General features: G+C 35.5%; 1 protein-coding gene across 1 annotated transcript in view; it reads left to right on the forward strand.

Annotated features, from left to right (window-relative positions):
* Positions 1–5,051: 5,051 nt before the first annotated feature.
* Positions 5,052–21,031, forward strand: part of CNTNAP2 (contactin associated protein 2) — a 2,249,322-nt gene continuing 2,233,342 nt past the window's right edge. Inside the window, exon 1 of the mRNA XM_001094652.5 lies at positions 5,052–5,224. Coding sequence (XP_001094652.1) covers positions 5,128–5,224 — 97 coding nt within the window. The 5' untranslated portion in view covers positions 5,052–5,127. The remainder of the gene's footprint in view (positions 5,225–21,031) is intronic.

The following is a 21,031-nucleotide window of genomic DNA, read 5'->3' on the forward strand; positions in this document are numbered from 1 at the left end:
AAATATGTACCTCAGTTCACAAGCCCCACACCTTGCCTTATATTTCTATAGACTGTACGTTCTCATAGTTCTTTCAAATTCCAAATGCATTTCCAAAATTTTATCCCAATATGCATTTTATTTTTTCACACTGCTTTCACATTAATACATAAATTGATCTTAATGTTCAATTTGAAATAACTTCTCATTGAGAGATTTTTTAATCCAGAAAAATATCTAAATGATTTTGCAATATGAATATACTGAGGGATAAACTTAAGATTTGAGAACTTCAGTTTAGAACTTTGAGGTATATTAATTTATCTGGTTAATAATAATAGTACCAGTAGTTACTCTGTAGCGAATACTTTCTGTGCCCAGTATAATATATAAATTATATTTAATTCTCCAAATAATCAAATTTTATGGGTATAAATACTACTCTGATCTTTTAGGTGAGAAAATGAAAGCATCCAGCGTGTGGGTAAGGTCACACAAAGAGTTTGTAAGCCAATACACAAATCCCAGAGACCAGGCTCAATTCCCACTCTAACTTGCTTCCTGAATGACCGTCTGGTTCTTCCTAATTTCTATGTGATTACGACACTCAAAAGAAATTCACTTAATATCTGGGTGACAGAGCTGGGCTGTGACCCCCACCTCACCCCGCAAAACAAGAAGAATGCAATGAACATTAAGGTCAAGTTTTATATTCTAAATACACAAATTAGTTTCACCATTTTTCCTCCCAGTTTCTTATAGTAATTGAAAATATGTTTAGCAGTGCATTAAGACCACCCTTTGCTGTCTTTACCTTTCCTACTAACAGTAAACAGCCGAAACGTGAATTGTTTCTTCACCGATATATTCAAGGTGTTTAGTCCAAATAACACTAAGTGTCATGCATTTCCCTGAGACCTTCAAAATAAAGTGAAATTTTGGAAGGCCCTTTGAGTTTATGCATCTTCCTCATTATGGCATTCTAATTGATACTTGATTATGATGTGAAGTATCTCACAGTGCCCAGGGACAATTATCAGGGCCAAAGGCCCAAAATCCAGGTAGATTTTTCTGCTCACCAGAGGTTTTACTATGGGACTCTACTTCATCCTGTTCATGCTCACTAAAGAATAACATTCCAGACATCTTGTATATTTTCACAGAAGCAGGTGCTAAAGCCTTCTTACAGGGTGCAATCAGACTGGCAAATATATCTACTCTAATTTGACCGACTTTTCAGCAGGCATTCACTGATTTCTGGGCATAGTTGGACAGCTTCCTTTACAGAAGGAAATTCTACTCCTAGGCACTCACCTAGATATATACCATTTTTTTTAACCTATTGAAAATTCCTGAATTTTTCCGGTGCTTCATCCAATCACTTCAAAGTGTTAAGACTAAAATATTTTGACTCCTTTTTTCACTTAAGTTCCAAAATTTGGGCAGACTTTTGAGGTAATGTACCTTGTGGCAGACTGTTTACAGAACTCTGAAATAATAATGATGATTGTGATAACAATATTTTTAATATTTGTTGAGGATATTAATTTTAAGAATGTATTAAGATATTGGGAAAAATAGCCAGTCAAGATTTACTTGAACCAATGTTAACATAAAGAAGATGTGGACTTATTTTGGTCCCTTTATCCAACCACTCACCACCAATGTAATATCTGTCTCAGTCATAGGCATAATTTCTATGTAGCATAATGCCAAACCCAATAATAGTAGCTACTCAATTAATATTCGGGACGCAGATAAAGAATGCATACACTGCTAATGAAGCCACTACTCATGGGATCAAGCTAACATTTTAAAAAAATCTATTGATGTAAAGAGGATGTGAGCAGTGGGAGAGAGAAAATGTCTATTCTTTTCTTATTTTCCATTACTCTACTTCCAAAATAATGCAAATTGCCCACTGTCTTTTCTGGTCATGCTGTGTGTTTGGGGGAGGTGGGGCTGGGAGGGATGGGTGGGTTTGTGTGTGTGTACGTTTGGTCCACTTAGTTTTACTACTTTCAAGCTTTAACTGACCTTACTTCCAACTAAGGAGGCATATGTTCAAATCATTATTAGCTGTCTTCAATTATTTGCAAATGTCAGTGTAATATAGATATCAATAATGAATTCACTCTCAGAAACAAGAAATTCCATGCTTATCATATCTAATAAACACCTGGTTGGACTGTTGTAAGTCCATTTATTGGATTACCAGTTTTGCTGGACCGTGTAGTTTGACCAGAACAAACAGGCTTACTAATTCCTACCTTCTCACTAAAAGTCATAGTGATAACTGAAAGAAGAAGAAGCTTAACTCTAAATTCTAATTGTAATAATGGTGAAAATATAAACTCTAATGGAGTTGGATAGGAAGAGCATAGCATTATACTCTAGGGAATCTCTGATCTGGCAACAATTAAAGTCTTATGACTTTAAGTATTTTGAGTTCCAGATGTCCATATCTAATTAACACAAAATGAAGAAAGAGGCAGTTTTGTTACAAATGATGTGACATAATTTTCAAACCTGACAAAGTGCATTGAAAACAGATTAAAGCAGGCTCTTAGCTCATACTGGCATGAAATAAGACCATTCTATATGGCACAGAGGTGGTGTAGGTATTTATATGTGTCATTAAATTGAGTTTTGTTGTTTCTCATTAGGAGAAATGAGTACAAACTGAACAGAATGCTTTTTGGAGAAGAATACACCCGCAGGTATATCATTTCTGTTACAAAATAATTAAATAGATGTCTATTGCATGTCTTTTAGTTTGGTACTCTGGGAAATAGAATTGTTTCAGATCTGCTTGAGATATCCATGGAATAGCACTCACTGAGTTACTGAAATGGTAATACTTTCAATCGTTGCCTTTTTTCTTCTGTTGAAAATACTTTAATGCTATGTTAGTGGAGATTAGTGTGATAGTTAAAATGGAGAGGCATAGTTAAATAATAGACTGTTCTGAAAAGTTATGCTTTCTGACAGTATTTTTTCCTATGACTTGTTTCTTTGAGCTCTTAGAAATGGCTGATGGCAGTTCTTTACTGGAGTGTTTTGGCAAGTGGTCATTGACTTTTGACAGTCTGTGGTAATTCAAATAGCAAAGGGACATTTTATAATCCATAAGGATGCATTTGCTGTATTATTTTACAGGAGGAGGATTTTATAGAATGAGGAGGCAGTTTACCTCCCGTTAGTCATCTGTGTGTTTCTTCATTTTCCATATTGTATCCAATCTGCAGTTCTTACTAGGAGAAAGCATCCTTTTAAATTAACAAGAAACAAAGATCAAATAAAAAGTGCTGAATCAGTCCCATTAACACCATATTAATTACGCAGTGAATACACAGTACTATATACAGTAGAACTTTCTAAGACCAAACAATGACGTTTAAAATTCAGTTTATTCCAGGAGTAGGCAAGTCTCCATAAATTTTCTATTTACCTTTAAAGGCAAATGCTTATTCATTGCATAACATTGAAAGACATGGTTACTCCTACTTAGTCCTCCACAAACATCATTAGATATTTAGATGACCAACAATTTTTAATTGTGTCAATAAAGTCAGTGGAATGCTTGGCTCCACAGAGACATAAGAATTCAAATACTTTAAGTAGACTAGATGGAAGAAAAACACATGGAGTGTAGAGTGTGAAGAGCTGTGAGCTGGGAGAAGAGCTTGATAATTATTATTAAAATTATCTAAATGTGAATAGAAAATCTAGGTATCTCTAAACATTCTTAATTCTTAGTGCTTGCAATGCCTCAGGTACCTTGAAGTAGTTACCCATATGCCTGCTTATGTATTTCCGTTTTGTGTTTGTGTTTGTGTGCGTGTTTGCCTTAGTGTAGTTTCTCCTGGCAGCAGCGTGTGTTTGGTGTACGTGTGCATATGTATGAGTATGAATTAATTACATATCGAAAACATGTGCATTAACGGCATCTGCAGTCCTCTCTCTCTGCTCCAGTCGGTCAGGATGTTTAGCACCATCACTTGGTGTTAGGACCACTCGGAAGACCTGACTGTCGGACGCCTGATTGTGGTTCCCGGGGGGCCGGAGCTCCAGGAGCCTGTACCATCTCTATCTGAAGGGGAGGAGAGAAGGAAAAGAGAAGGCATCCGAGAGAGGGTGTTCTCCTTCCTGCAGCCGGGTGGGGAGCAGCCAGGTTTGGAGCAGGGTTCTAGGATTACACGGCAAATCCCCAACTTCAGCACCGCGGACAGCATCACCTCCCGCCAAGGGAGACGCGCGCGCCTCCTTCCTTCGCCCCCGCCCCAGCTGATGGGCCCCGGCCGGTCGGCTCAGTCTCCCTTTTGCTTTCAAACGAGGCCAGGGCAGGGCAGAAGGGTTTTGACAGCCAGAGGGGTACGGTAAGGAGGAGGAAGAGGAGGAGGAGGCGGAGGCGGAGGAGGAGCCGAGGAGGGGACCGAAAAGGGAAGAGAAGGGAGGGCTTCCCTCCGCCTCGCTCGCCGCCCGGGCTCGCAGGCGCTGGCGGCGGCGGCGTCTCCTGCTCTCCGCCGCCGTTGCCGCTGCTCGCGCTCCGCCGCTCGGGAGATGCTTCCCCGCGCCGCGCAGCGCTGAGGCCGTGCGTGCGCCCCGGCTGCGCTGCGCGCTCCCCACATACACAAGCCCTCCATGTGAGCTGACGGGCAACTGGAAAGCCCCCGAGTCACGCTGCCCGGCAGCGGAGGGAGCGCTCTCCCGCAGTGGCAACAGCAGCACCACCGTCCCCGTCGCTCTGCCTTCCTCTTCTGCAGCCTCCGCTCTTCTGATTACTCCCCTCCCCCGTCCTTTGGTGATTTTTTTTTTTTTCGAGGAGAGGGCGGGGTAGGTGTCCGTCCCCTCCCCTCTTCCCCCTCCTTTGCCTTCTTGGTTTGAATTTCCTCCCCCGGCATTGCACTGGCGAACAGTGCAAGAGGCAATACCCGCACGGAGGGAGAACGAAGGCTGAGACACCCCTGCTGCTCCAAACCCAGAAGAACTGGAGCCTGGAGGCGGGTGAGGGGAGAAGAGGAAGCGGGAGGGGCTTGGCTTCCTCGCGTATTTGAGGACAGCCCATCTCCCTTCAAGAACCCTACGGAGAGACAGACTGCATCTCCGCAACGAGCTCTTGGAGCGCCGCCGGCCGGGAGGCGAAGGATGCTGGCGGCTCCGCGCGCCGGCTGCGGGGCAGTGCTCCTGCTGTGGATTGTCAGCAGCTGCCTCTGCAGAGCCTGGACGGCTCCCTCCACGTCCCGTAAGTAGCCGTCTCCTCGCTCTCGCTGGAGCAGTTTCAGTGCGGCATTGATGTTTGGCACCGGGGTATCAACTCCGAAGTACATCGCAGTGCTCGCACCCTGATATGTGTGTGTCTCCGCTGTCACACACTTGCGGCCACTGCAGTAGACAAACTCGAAACCCAGCGTTTCTGTTTTGGAAGAGACAGGGTTGTGACGCTGGTGATGTTTCTGGAAAGTTGTTCCTGGTCTTGGTGATCGGTTAGCAAGAGCTTGGCTAGAGAGACTGGTGTAGATGGCAGCTTCTTAAGAGTTGTTTGTGCAGGGAGTGTTAACTGCATTTGGGTTAGGCAGGTCAGTGAATGAAAAGTGAAGACCATGGCAAAACCAAGTTTCTTATTTTTATTTATGGTTATAACTTAACGAGCATGGGGTTGAGGTTAACAAGAGGAGCATATTTTAAACCGTTTGGGCACCTATAGAGCCTCTTTAGCCTCTCCCGTCCCCTTAAAAAGTTAATGCCCATTTAGTACTTGCTTATTAAAATGGAAGGCAGTGAAATTGTAACTGAAATTGCTTTAATTATTTGATACTTTGATATCATGGATATGACTGATGCAGTACGGGACTTGGGACACTCAGTGCAAAGCGTCGTTAATGTAGTAATAAGCAGATTCTTAATAGAGTTTTCAGGAAAATAATTCTATTCAATATGTATATCTCTGCATTTTAATCAACTGTGTGCGTGCGTGTGTGTGTGTGTGTGTGTGTGTGTGTGTGTGTGTGTGTTTTAGACTGCCCATATTTTCACGAGGTTTAGAAAGAAATGGAAGATTCTGGCCCATTTTCTGCATTCCTTTAGAAGTGCATACTGTGCATGTAGAGAGGAAATGCGTGATTGTTCCTTTGGTTCAGAAAGAGTTAAACACTAGAAAGACTGCCTATAGGAATATTCGGATAATATTCATAAGTGCGTACTTGTTTCTGAGAATGAGTAAGTTGGTAAAGAATTATCATGGAGATTTCAGCGTTTAAAAGGAAGTTGTTTTTTTTTTCTTTCTTTTTTTTTTGTCCATTTAGGAAAAAAAAAGTTTAATATTTTCCAGAATTCTTCATATGCGAAGTAGTCTTCTCTTTGTTTATAAGATTTTGGGATATATTAATACATCTTTGTTAATAGTGTTCTTATTGTGGTGGTAAATATCAACAGGAATAGCATTGAAAAGGGACATTTTAAGTTGCAATAAGGAATCTACTATATAGTATCCTGTGATGAGTCAGTATTACTGTTTTGACGTATCTTCGTAAGTACAGTATTAGCTTTTCTTTTCTCACAATATTTAAAGATAAGGAGAAAAACTAACTGGCAATCTAAGTTTGTAATGAACTTGAAAACATTGTATAGCATTATTTATAACACAAGTTAAATCACAAAGAGTTAAATATTGTTAATATTTATGTCAATTTTATAAATTTAAACAGAAATTATGGGGATATAATGCTTGCTGTTGATATTTACACAAATATGTAACTCTATCATTGGGAAACTAGTTTGATGAAATTGTTTCTGTTTCAAGGTCTGGTTATATAGAATTTCCTGCCACTTTTCCTGGAAAATAAACTGCTTATATGTTAAATGTATTCTATTCAGTGATTGAAGGTCCTCATATCCAGGGTTTTTCCTGGGTTCCGTGTTTCATCACTCTGTATACTTTAATTATGATGGGTCCATCTGAAACATTTGCCATGTGTAGCAAATGGAACACTGGCAGCCATTGGGTTAATGCATTTTAAGATAGAAAAAGTTGTTATTTCAGAAATGTTTTCTGAGTTTTTAACTTTTTAGTTAGAATTCCAAGACAGAGAACATAGAAACAATTACTTTTAAGATAGTTAATAGTTACGGCCATTAAGATTTTTTATTAACTTGGCTTTTATTCTCTATTGTTTAAAAATGTATAATGGCTTAATTAAGGTGGCTTTTTATTTCGTTTGAATTTAAACTGTGTGACCAAAATGCAAAGTTGCACTGTATCCTGGAAATGAATTAGATAATAAGGATGCTACAGAACTTTATTGATTAGAATGAGCTTCATGGATTCAGTACTTTAACTATCAATTGTACTTTACATTAATGAACATGTTTATTTACTTTATATGTAGCTCTGAAGGAAAATACGATAGTTATATTCTTAATACCAAAAACATTCAAGGGAGAAAAAGATGGAAACTACATGAATCTAAGATAATGAGCAACTCAACCAGGAGAGGTCATCACAAGACAAAAAGTAGCATGAAAATCTAGAGCTATCATTTTTCTTTGGTACACATTTTTAAAATGTAATGAGTATGCTAAAACTTTCTGTTCCTAAATACCTTTTTAATATGAGGGACAGAAGATATTTATTTCACAACAAATGCATTTCAAATATGTATTTGCTTATGACTTACTTCTTTTTCTCTGTCGACACACATATAAAAGCTGTTAATACTATGTGTTGTACAAGCAGACTAGAATAAACTTGAAAACAAAGCTCATCACTATGGTTATGTAAAAATATAATCTAATTTCTTTGCAGATAGTGAAAATGAACTGCTGCTGAGCTGATGGAACGAATCGTGTATCTTCCCTTCCTGTAAATGTAGATACACGGTACACACGTGGGAAGTTTAAAGAAAATCTTTTACTCTTAGGGAGTTGCATTTATTTGAACACATTATAAAGATCCTGACGGTGCAGTTCTAAATGATTAGGAGTTCAAGCTAGCGTTTAATAAATTCACTTTTTAGAGTTAACTGAATTTTCACTGAGATAAATGATCTCTCATAAAGGCTAATTTACATCATTTCGTAGAACTATTAACCTATGATTTCATGACCATCACATTTGGGAAATGTGCTTTGAATTGATTCAAATATTCTCTAACAAATATGATTTTATACATGTGTATATATACACACATTCATATATGTTTGTATAAATATATATGTATTTGTATGTATATATTTGATAAAAACATTTGAATACATGTTATAAAGTACATAGATACATATTTAATATATCACATATATTATATTGTAATATTATATGTAAAAATGTGCATATTTATATATTTTCTAAAACACCATTCAAGGGATTTAAATTGTTTACAAGCTTACAGAGAGGTCTTTTCCAGTGCAATTATTTTAAGTAACTAATGCAACAATATTAAGCAATAGTATATTAGTCTATTTTCTCTTCCTCAATTCATATACTTCTCCCCAAATGGTATATTTTAAATGTAAAATATGAAAATGCATATAAAAACAAATACTGCTGGTTTATAGAGACCTTGAACATAGTAATGAATTTGTCTTAATAAAAACAATTTAAACTTAAAAGGAGCTTTAGGCAAGCAAAATTCATTGGTTGATAGAGTGTAGTACATTATTTACTTAACACAAACTAATAATATTATTATTAACGAATTGGAGAGAAATATATAATCTCAATTTTATTATAGGCACAGATATTCAGGAAATGAGAATCATTGTTCAAATTTTACTCTTTACCATCAATATATGGCAAAATTGGGTAAAAAATTAATCCACAAATTTAATTTAGGTCTTATTAACCTTTATGCAGTTATAAACCTACAACATATCATTTTAGATGATATCAAAGTTGTTTAGTACATATCATATTTTAAATCTTACAGTTATGTGCCCCATAATGACATTTCGGTTCAATGATGGACCACATGTATGATGGTGGTTCCATAAAATTATAATGGAGCTGTCATATAGAGGTGTGCCATTTTTCATCTTGTATATTATATTTTTACTGTATCTTTTCTATGTTTAGATATGATAAGATACACAAATAGGCATTGTGTTATAATTGCCTATAGTATTCAGTATAATAACATGCAGTACAGGTTTGTAGCCCAGACACAACAGCCCATACCATACAGTCTATGCTATGTGTGTAGTAGGCTATACTATCTAGGTTTGTGATTGTGTACTCTATGATGTTGGCACAAGGACAAAATTGCCTAAGGATACATTTCTCAAAGTATATCCTTATTGTTAAGAAATGCATGATGATATATGTTTTTTTTGTCTATTTTAAGTGGCAAAACCTTTCAAGTTGTATAATTTCTTTTAGATTTAATTCACTATTCCTTATTAGTAAATTCTTCTAGACAAAAACTTAATCAAATCTCTTAAAGTTTGCAGAAAGCTTCTTGTCTTGTGAATCTTTTTTATGATTGAAAGAAAAGAAATGTGACATGTCTACACTTGTCTTCTCTTTTTAAGAAGTAGATTTTTGTATTTGTTGTAAATGGTATACAGAAGAAGGAGAGATCTAGGCTCAGAAATTCTTAATTCAAATGTGCTTTTCTTTAAAATATTAAACATATGGAGATCCAACTTGGGCAAGTTGTCTGTTTAGTGATTGATGTCAGTGGGATGAAGAAAAAAAACACGTACTTTAAAGATTTTCCCGTATCTAGTCCCGATTTGAGAAGTGCTTTACTTTATCATTTTTTACTACTTGCAAAGTTATAAAACAGGGTATATAGTAATTTTAAGCCTCAAAACCAGTGTTGTGTGAAATAAAATAAAATTTTATATTTATACAAGTATCTGAAACTGGCTGTTTTCTGTTTCTAGAGAGATGCATATTTTAAGATAAGTAGTTATCAGAAACATAAGGTATATTTCTACAACCAACTAATATTGGGCTGCTGAATAAATTATATGCTTATTTTTGCCATTTTAATAAGTAAGAATAATGATGCAATCATTTGTATACAGCTGTTAATTTTCAAATGAAAGCCTTGAAAAGAATACTTGTAACAGAGTGATTCACTAAAACACTGGATTTTCCCATCTCCTGGGCTCTATAGAACCTATATGTTTTAGTTCTGAGCAGATAAGGATGTTGGAATGTGGAGGTGCTTCCTCTTTCTCCATCCTAACAGTTCCTTTTATGGAAAGAAAAGTCCATCTATCACACTCTTAGAGTCTATGTGTACAGTTCATTCATTCCTTCCTATGTTAGATAGAGTTACTTACCTATTTGGTGACTATGGGAAAATTACCTAGACGTGCTTAGCTCAGCACCTGCTTTCTCCCTCAGGCTGCCTGCAGAAAGAATAGATTCTGCTGAACGATAGATAAAAGTAGGCTTTGCCTCTGCACTAATAGTGATAACACGAAGAGACTTACGGTGTTTGGTTCTTCCTATGGCTTGAGACTCTGTTTAATTTTAGAAGTAAGGTTAATGAATCCCACTGTATCACACATGTAAGCCTTATTCTTTTGTATCAGCAATACTTATATAAAGAATGTTATTTCCTCTCTGCGAGTTATTTTCTAATCTAGAACTCAGAGAAGGGACTGACATTTACTGCACTGACTAAAATCACAAATTGCCAACAATAAAATTGATATCAAACTAAATGAACATGAAATAATTTCTGCACAGTTTAGAAACCAGTAAAGAATAAGACTTGTTTTTTCTACTTGATATTGAGTTGAAGATTTGGCCTTATTCTGGTTAGGACTTCCAAACCCTCCCATTCATTCATTCATTCATTCATATTCCTACCGAGTGCTATTAGTGGTATTATTTTATAGAGATGCTTAGAATACCATTTATTTATCTGTAGTAAATAACATCGTCACTTAAAATACAGCCTATTTACAAACTTTAGCTAGTACACATCCAATTTCATCCTGTCCATGTAACTATTTAGTAAATTATATATACCTTTAGTTGGCTGTTACTTCATGATCCTTCTGTAAAATCATGAAGGTTAAATGTTTTAAACCAATTATTCTTTCCAACAAAGAATTTGCACTTAGAAGACAAAGTTGATTCTTTCCTCAATTGTAAGTTTTGAAAAACATCTTCTTAAACTTTTCTTTAGTTCACTTTGGAGGCAGCTATTCATAATAACAGCTTGAAGTAACTGATTTTTTATGACACTGCAGATTTTAAGGCCTCCCCTGATAGTAGGAAATCTAGACACAAAGATGTGGTTGTTGGCTCTGAATTTGCTTGCTGAAGATCACATATTTTTGGTGTACTGTAAAAATGTTGAGAAAATACAGAGGAGCTCCTGGGGGCCATATTCTGTATTTACCTTATGATTTAGGTTTGCTTGAAATACCCTCATAAACATAAACAGTGATATATGCTTTAATGTTTTTATGTTTAGGAAAGAGGTGAAATTAGATCCTGAGAATACTTTACCAGGAAAAATTCCCCAAACATATATAAGTTTTTCCTTACATTTTCTAGTACATTCACACCCTTCTTCATCTGCACTGGGATGGTGATTGGGAATGTGAATCATAGAAAATGGCAGGCAATAGAGGTGTGACCTGCATATGCACTGTCAGAGTCACTAAACCTGTGTTGTGTGGGACATCTAAGATGGAATCAAGTTATGTAAAGTTTAATTAAATTCAGCAAGGATTTGCTCACCTCTATGCATTAGATGTCATATTGAAATAGTATGTGAAAAGGAAAATCTTACCTGGACCCATAATTTTTATTTACTGTTATAATGTCATCTATGCTGTTCAATTATGGTATTATGTGAAAGGAATACATGGAAAAAATTAATATGCACAGTTTGTATTGTTAAAAAACAGTCTATTAAGTGGTGAAATACCATGATATGCCAAATAAAATAATACCTCTAAGAAAATTCTCTTAAAATTAAAGGTGCTTCTACTTTTAATAGCAAAGGCTTGAAACCAACCCAAATGCCCATCAATGATAGACTGGATAAATAAAATGTGACACATCCACACCATAGAATACTATGCAGGCGTGAAAAAGGAGTTCATGTCCTTCGCAGGGGCATAGATGAAGCTGGAAACCATCATTCTCAGCAAACTAACACAGGAACAGAAAACCAAGCATTGCATGTTCTCACTCATAAGTGGGAGGTGAACAGTGAGAACACATGGGCACAGGGAGGGGAACATCACACACGGGGCCTGTTGAGGGGTGGAGGGCTATGGGAGGGATAGCATTAGGATAAATACCTAATGTAGACGACGGGTTGATGGGTGCAGCAAACCACCATGGCACATGTATACAAATGTAACAAACCTTCACGTTCTGCACATGTATCCCAGAACTTAAAGTAAAAAAAAAAAAAAAAAAAAAAATTAAAGGTGTTTATTGTCACTTCTGTATCATAGACTCAAGTAGTTATTTTGAACTAGCAGAAAACACCTGTGGATTAAATTTTGTCACTGTTAACTCATTTTTCTAAGCAGTTGCCTCTTAATGGGAACCAAATTATTAAGTAACATTATAAGTACAGACTATGTGTGTATATATTTTTTATTTATTTATATATATATATGTCTTTTTCAGACATTGGGCAAAAATTCATAAACAGAACTACATGAAAAAATTTCAGCCTAATTATGTCACATAGTGAAATTATAGCATATTTTATGGGTCTTATTTTTAAAATTTATTAAGTACATGTTAAATAATGGCCTGTGATGCATTAAATTGCTTAATTGCTAATAAATTCTAATTTAAAATGTAAATTTTTACATAGTGTATTTGAAACTTTTTTTGTTCAAATAAAAATAGTCTGGAAAATAAAATATGACTATCAGGTTTTTAGATTATGAGAATGATTATATTAGTTTAATGTTTTTAATGTCAACCAACTGAAGAACTCATGATTCAGTCATTTTTTTCTGTGTATTCATAACAACAATAACACAATGAGTTTCATGCCACCGTGAATACTAATGTTAATAATTCATCATGGTATTTTATTCAGTGGATTTAAATATGACCATAGAATCTTTTTCCACACAATATGCAAGACAACCATGTATAATCCCATCAGATTTGGTATTTAGAATAAAACTTTATTTTTTTACTCAAGTTACATATAGTACCAAAACCAGCAGATTTTCAGCTAATAAAATACACGTATGATTTAAATCACTTGGTTAATGTCCTCATACCTCAAGAATATGTTAAAATGTATGCTTAACTTATAGAAGAGATTTTTAATGGCAGTAATGACATTTCCAAAAATGAAATTTCATCATGCCTCATGCACTTCTGTAGTATATGTAAGTTTTATTTAAACACCTTAACATAAGCATTTAAGTTATTAAGTTATGACTAGTTAAAAGGGAATGCTAGCACAGTTAATTGTGTTTTTTGTATGTCCACAGTACGGAATTAAAAATAACTATTTTATTGTGTTAGTTGACAAAAACAGTACTGTGTCAGAGATAAAAATGTGCCATGGTTGGGTATTAACATTGCTTCTACCATTAAGAACATAAGCAAAAACAACCTTATTCCAAGCTTCTAGATACTGAGGGGGTTATGTTTGTGGAATTGATTCCAAAGACAGGGATGCTTGATCAAAAAAGATGTATAGTTTTTGGTTAATAAATGCTGCCTGATTGAGTTCCACAAATTCTGCAACGATTTAAATTTTCAGCATCAATCAACCTTTTCTAGAACTCCAGGCAGCAGTACATGTTATACTTATAAAATATTCTGCTTGTATTACATAAATTTTAGCTAATATTTGTTGTGTTGACTTCTTCTTAAATCTTTCTTCCCAGCCTTTCAAATCAGGCACTACTCTTTATGTGTACTAGGTCATTGATTTCTTGTAACAGTGCTTCAGTTTGCAAACGAAAAAATCAGAGACACGTGGAAAAGTAACTTACCTGGGCCACCAGCTTGGCCTATTCCCAGATCCTGTGCTCTTTACCGTGGCACAGCTGGCTGAGAGTGAAGTGCTGTCTCCGTGTTCACGTTCTGTAACTAAGAAGTTTCAGCTTGCATCTAGGCAACATTTTAAGGCTTGATTGCTTGTATATAAAGGAAAAAAACATATTGGCATAATGTTTCTATCTTATTGTTTACTTATTCCTTGATGACTTTGTTATATGTTCTGGAGACTTAAAAATTACATTGGTAAACAATGAAGAAGTATATTTGAAACAAAGAGAGGAATGCAGCTCTTTCAATGGTAGCACATTAAATCAGAATATATAATATGTCATTTGTGTTCTTCTTCACAATAAGGTACTTTTACAATGTAGTTCTATCATTTGAGTACTACTGAAATACATGTAATAGTCACGTAGTGAAAACATTTACATAAAGCTCTGTAAAATATTCCTTAAAATGCTTTGTCAGGTATAAATAAAAGCTGTTTTAAAATCAGTTCTCATGAAAGGTTGAAGCCTGAATCTAAAACTGTAAATATGATTGCTATTACTAAAGTTAAAAGATGATCATTGTTTAATCTATAGGCACAGTTTTGAGTGTTCATTTCATACAATATCTAATCCATAAAGCTTTCTTTGAGAGTGCTGCTGAGAAAATCACTTTTCCTTTTGCTTTCATGGCAGTGGGAAAATATTTGTCTTTAAAATATTTGCCAGTCCTAATCTTAAATATTTCTTGTATCCACCCCTTGCTCTCCGTTCCTATCACAGCTTCTATAGTTAAGATTTTCAGCATTTCCCTCCAGGCATTAATTTAGTAGCCTCCTGGTATGTCTCCCTGATTCTAATCTTTCCCCCTCTAGTTTGTCATCTATATCTATGCCAGAAATACTTTCCCAAAACACAAATCTTGTTATAGTACTACATTTCTCTAGTTCTTCCCTGTCTCTTAAATTTAGTCTCCTCCTAACCCAACACTTGCACTCTATAATCTAACCCACCATACTGAGATCTTTGCAGCTTCTCTAACACAACATGCTGTTTCGAATCATATTTCTCTTACGCCTTCTTACATTTTGTCCCCTCCTTTCACGTTTCCTGTTTTATCTATGCTGATTTAGAGGAAACTCATTGATGGTCCGAGCCTCAGAATCTTGGAGCAGATTGACGTATCACCACCTCCCTGTGGATATTTGCTCTAATCACAGGTGAAATACTAAGACGCAGCAGACAAATTCTTTGGTTTCTGGACTTAGAAGGAACACAGTGATGACAAATAATGAAAACCACCTTGAATCATCTGATATTAAAGTGAGAAATTACCCCCAAAGTGTCGACAACAGAAGGAAGGCGAGAAATATATTTTAAAAGAAAAAACCACAAATATTTTCCTCATTTGATAAGTAAATGTGTATCTATCAAAAGGGAAATTTGAAACCATGCTATGAAAGCTTATGACTTCTGCAACCCTTTTTCTACAGGATTTTATTTTAAAAGATTTTCTGTGCTTTTCTTAAGCCACATGGCTGGTTACATGCCTTTAAACCAGAGCCTGATTGTCCTTTCCAGAAGCTATTATCTTAAGAATTATTTGTTATCTACATGCAAATTAAAGACATGTGTCAACAAAATAATTATTGCACCTAACAAGTACTTTAAATAGAGTACTTAAGATGTCACCAAATTTTCTAAATGATAGCCGTAGCTTCCGAAAAACTTGATAATTATATGTATTTAGTGTGTAATAATCCAGCAGATGAGTTGATATTGTTGAAGTTGTTATGAAATGTCAATGAATTTCATTTCCATTTTTAATATGACAAAAATATAATTTCGTAATTACAAAAATAGGTACTTCTATTCTATTTGTTTATATTTTAAATTCTCTCTTCATCCTTACCTTTGCAGCTTAGTACACACTTCTCAACCATTTCAAAGTCGGCCAGTCTAGCTAAGCCTGTTTCAAATTTTATATTCTTCACAATGATCCCTGCAGTGGATGCCTACTAAAAACACAATAAGGACTCTTTTCTGTTAGTCCGCAATCTGCATGAGCAGAGCCTCTCCTTTTTCCCTTAGGGTGATAGATATTAGGGAATGGTTGTATTAAAGGAACTAGACTTTACTAAACATGTTTCATCATACTAGGCACTGTACTGGTTGCATTATACCATTACATGAAATGAGCCCAAATACCTCTCTGCTGTAATATTCAAAGTATAAGGATGCTCAAACATTTTAAAGCTCACTGGTTCCATTTTTATACAGTTCTTACTTTCGTCAAGTTCTTCCCTTACATTGACACAGATTTACAGTCCCATAAATTCCAGCCGGTAGTTCTAGTTGGGCTTCTCATATAATAAAAGCTTAATATTAACCCAATATTCTACTGCTGTAAAATACTTGAAGACAGACATCACAGAATCTAATTAAATATAATTTAATACTTGGTCACTACTACTTTTATAGATACCTAACTAATACCTTGAAGACAAACACGTTCCTTAAGATAAAACGCTGTGATTTGTATTTACTTATATCCTCCAAATTACCCAGATATTTCCAGGTACACAACCAGTGTTAAATCCTGGTATTACAGAAAAAAAGTTGCCTTAAAACTGACATGTCTGTATGAGTCAAAACCAAAAATGAAACAAAGAAATATTTAAGGGGACTGTTGTTTAAAAGTAATAGGACAATTCCAGTTATTTTAAAGGATAGTTTATACTTATTTGCCCAATGTGAAATAAAACATTTTTAAGTCTTAAATATTATCTACTCTTTGCCCAAAGTATATTAGAAAAGTATTACTGCAATTTGAGTAGTCTTCATGTTGTGAGAAAATAGGTAATTATTATATGCAATAATCTGAGGCATTTTAGTTTTACAAAGACTGTATAATCACCGCACATATAAATTTTTGGAATTTAAAATGTGTTGTTGGCAAAATCAGAATCCTGTATCTACTTTCAAAGAGAGATTTCAGAATATTGCAAATAAAAATGACATTGTTTCTTTTATCAAATTGGCATCAATAGGACCTTTTTTTCAAAAAAGCTTTTAGATCTGCTATTTGTTCATTTATACGTGTGTAATTACAGTATTTAGAGGATCTCTCATACTGTGCTTGTTTCCACATATGGATTTCAGAGGACAAAGTCTCAGGTGGTGGAGCTAGAGACAAACCATGCCAGCTACTCAAGCACTTCCTTCCTGGATGTGTGCTCCTTAAGAAATGGGTCAAGAGGGACTACTCAGAAACATGCATTGAGCATCAGCTTGTTTTGGAACGATTAATCATCTAGGCCTGGAACTAAAAGTATCTTCCAATTATTTTGTTTATTATCCACTTTAGCAGCTTCCACATAACACATTCAGTTTTCTAAATTTTAGTTTAAAAATTGCCATTTAATTCTATGCTTCTATGAAGTCACATATCCTACTTATGCTCTCTAAATTTCAAAATTATTTGCACTGTCCATTTTCTAATCTTTTATCTTAATAATGGACCTTAAATTTCTCTTTTATTGAATAGGTATGACAAAATAGAAATTGAAATTATTGAATCATTCCAGTTAGTCCAGAGGTAAGGTCATCAGTGAGTGATGAAGGAATCCCTTTCTATTATAACATGTTAGCTAAAACCTAAAGAAAAAGCCAAGCAAACAGCAGGAAAAGACTGTTCCAAGAAAACGAGGACAACTTCACAATTCCAACACTGGCCAAGTTTGGAAGTCACTTTGATGAGGAAATATTTAGTGGTTTTGGAATTAGTCTTCTGTTAAACATATAATGAAAAGAAAATTTTGAAAGAGTAAATTATCCCACTTAATTGTCTATCAGCAAATAGAAAACAAATTTTCACTGGTTAGAAATGTAGGCAGTCGGTCTGGGTCCAGTGGCTCATGCCTGTAATCCAGCACTTTGGGAGGCCGAGGTGGGCGGATCACCTGAGGCCAGGAGTTCGAGACCAGCCTGGCCAACATAGTGATACCCCATATCTACTAAAATTACAATTAGCAGAGCATGGTGGTGTGTGTCTAGAGTCCCAGCTAGTTTGGAGGCTGAAGCAGGAGAATCGCTTGAGCCCAGCAGGTGGAGGTTGCAGTGAGCCGAGATCACACCACTGCACTCCAGCCTGGGTGACAGTGTGAAACTCCATCTCCAAAACAAAAAACAAAAGAAAAAGAAAAAAAGAAAAAGTATAGGCAGTAAGCATTTCTTATCTTTGATAAGACAGAATAATATACATTTTACCAGTTTTATTAAACATAAGCATCATGAAAGCTGTATGATCCATAGATGCGCTTGACTGTCTGCCAAATTGTATATCTCAGGGGTTCCCAACCCCAGTGGGTTCCTGTTAGGAACTGGGCCGCACAGCACGAGGTGAGCAGTGGCCTGGGGAATGAAGCTTCATTTGTATTTCCAGCTGCTCCCCATCGCTACCATTACCGTCTTAGCTCCACCTCCGGTCAGATCAGCGGCAGCATAAAATTCTTACAGAACGTGAACTCTATCTTGCTGTTCGTGTTAGGGATCCAGGTTGCATGTGCCTTATGAGAATCTAATGCCGGATGATCTGTCACTGCATCCCATCACACCAGATGGGCTCATCCGGTTGCAGGGAAACAAACTCAGGGCTCCCACTGATTCTACATTATGGTGGGTTGTATAATTATTTCATTACGTATTACAGTGTAATAATAATAGAAATAAAGGGCGCAATAAATGTAATGCACTTGAATCATCCTGGAAACAACCCCTCATCCCCTCCCAACCCCCAACCCCCATCTGTGGAAAAATTGTCTTCCACAAAACCAATTCCTGGTGCTAAAAATGATTGGGACTGCTGGGCTATCTAGAATGAAAAGCATATGCATTGCTGTACATGGAATTCACTGCACAGATTTAGGTGTGGGGAGGGATAATTGTGGGGAGGTATAGTGGTTTTTTTTTTTTTTTTTTGGTGTATTTTAAAGTATATTCAGTCTTAAAAGGATTTTGAAAAATTATATCTGTTTCTATTTGGCTTCCTATTGTTGTAGGTGTATGATTATGTAAACCAAAAACATTTGAAATCTACTTTAATTCAGCTTGAAATGTAAGATTTGATTAGGCCAACTTCATCAAAGCAAGCAAAAATTGGAATACTATTATGTGTTTTATAAATGTATGCATGTATTTATTTATTGATCCATCATCGATTAGTTTAAAATATTAGGTATCTTCTCTATGGCAGGGTGCCCAACTCTCTTCATTATCTGTGGCAATTTGTCTCCATCGTCCAAGCTAATCTCCATGTGTGTAAGAGATAAATAGTCCTTTACTATGAATGGGTATCCTGTCCTACGAGCTCCTAAAATAAAGATCGCTGCAATCTAATGTTCTATAGCATTGCTGAAAATTATTTTTATAGTAATTACTTGCTGAAATGTATTGACATTGATTTGGTAGATGTATTAACGGTGTTTGAGAATAGTCTACATATTCTTTGGGGAAAGTATTTTGCAGTGGTTATTAGCACACAGGCATTTGTCTCAGAATAGCTGGGGTTTGGTTGTTAGCTCTGTTCCTGGGTCACCTTGGACAAATTATCTAAACTTTTGAGACCCAGATTTCTAACATGCAAAATTGCAAAATAAAGGCAACTTATCAAGGCTTGCTGTAGGATTAAATACAGAATGTGCAGACACAGGCACATGATGGTAATCAATTTTAACGATATTTATTTTTTGTTATTTTAAAATGCATTAAATATTTATTATACAGTTTCTATGGGTATAATACTAGAATAAGGTCTATAAAAAATCTTGAAAAATAATTTGTAATTGCGTCTTACATTTATTTCGGGAATGTATTTGGGAAGCTAGAAATTACAGTTTCGCAGAATTAGCAAAGATTAGACCAGTATATTATCTAATGTCCACATAGTAACTCATGTAAATGGCCAAAAAAGAGATAAAAATATCATTCAAATACATTAAGAAAGACTTAATTGAAGGAAAGATGGCATATAAAATCTATGTTAATTGAATTTTTATATTTTCATATTATATGCAACAATATATGATATTGCTATATTTTACCAAAAGGCATGCTAGTTAACTAAAGTCACTTAATAGAAAAGTATACTCAAATATTATAAAACACGATAAAAATTATTAAATACTGCAAAATATCTACTTAATATAGATTATTTTACAGTGTAGTAGATATTCAATTACCTTACTCATGAATGTTTCTGAAAAGTGACATTTGCAAATTGGAGAGCTTTGTGAGCATGAAGAACACATCCAAATGCATAAATGTTTTTACCCTAACTTGTTGGCCATATGTGTAGATGATATAAAGCTTGCTTTTTGAAATGCCATGGAAAGTATAGAAAGAAATTAGACATTTATTTCTCACTTTTGAATTTGAGACTATCCAAATAATTAGAAAGCTGAGACATCCAACAGTGGAAATTATTTTAAATCCTTAAAAATACTGTTCAGATGTTTTGGAGGTTTGACTGAAACCAGGAGGTTTATAGACATTGTTTGCATTATTAAAGAAAACATTTGACTGTGGTAGGCTCTGGAGATTCCAAAAGCTTGGGATACAAGGTCTCTGTCCTAAGTGTTTTATAATCTCTAGAAAGGCAGAAAATATTTATAATTAGAAATTTATGTTAAGCAACTTTATGTGTAATAAAAACCTTGTGGTTTTCTTGCAAAGGTCTAGGCAAAATTAACAATAACCTTTTGTTACATAGATAATGAAGGCATGAATTAGAAATGATAGGATCATTAAAAATGATGATGAAAATTGGTCACTGGAAAATTATATTCTGGGATGTATACTAAGGCCCTATTGATAAGTCATAGTGAATTCTAGTCATTCTATGTCCTGGGATTTAGGCAGAGCTCTCGGGCCTGTCTGTGAGACCCATGACTGTGCCCTGCTTTGCAGCCAGCCTCAATTGGTGTCAGAGATTGGTAAGGTATTTGTATAACGTTTTATTTTTATTTTCATTCTTTTTTTTACAATTACAAAACTCCTGGAAATAGAGACTGAAAGGCTTAGGATAAAGTCAATTAACTTGGAAAACATTT

This window comes from Macaca mulatta, chromosome 3, assembly GCF_049350105.2.
Source record: "Macaca mulatta isolate MMU2019108-1 chromosome 3, T2T-MMU8v2.0, whole genome shotgun sequence".
NCBI classification, from domain to species: Eukaryota; Metazoa; Chordata; class Mammalia; order Primates; family Cercopithecidae; genus Macaca; species Macaca mulatta.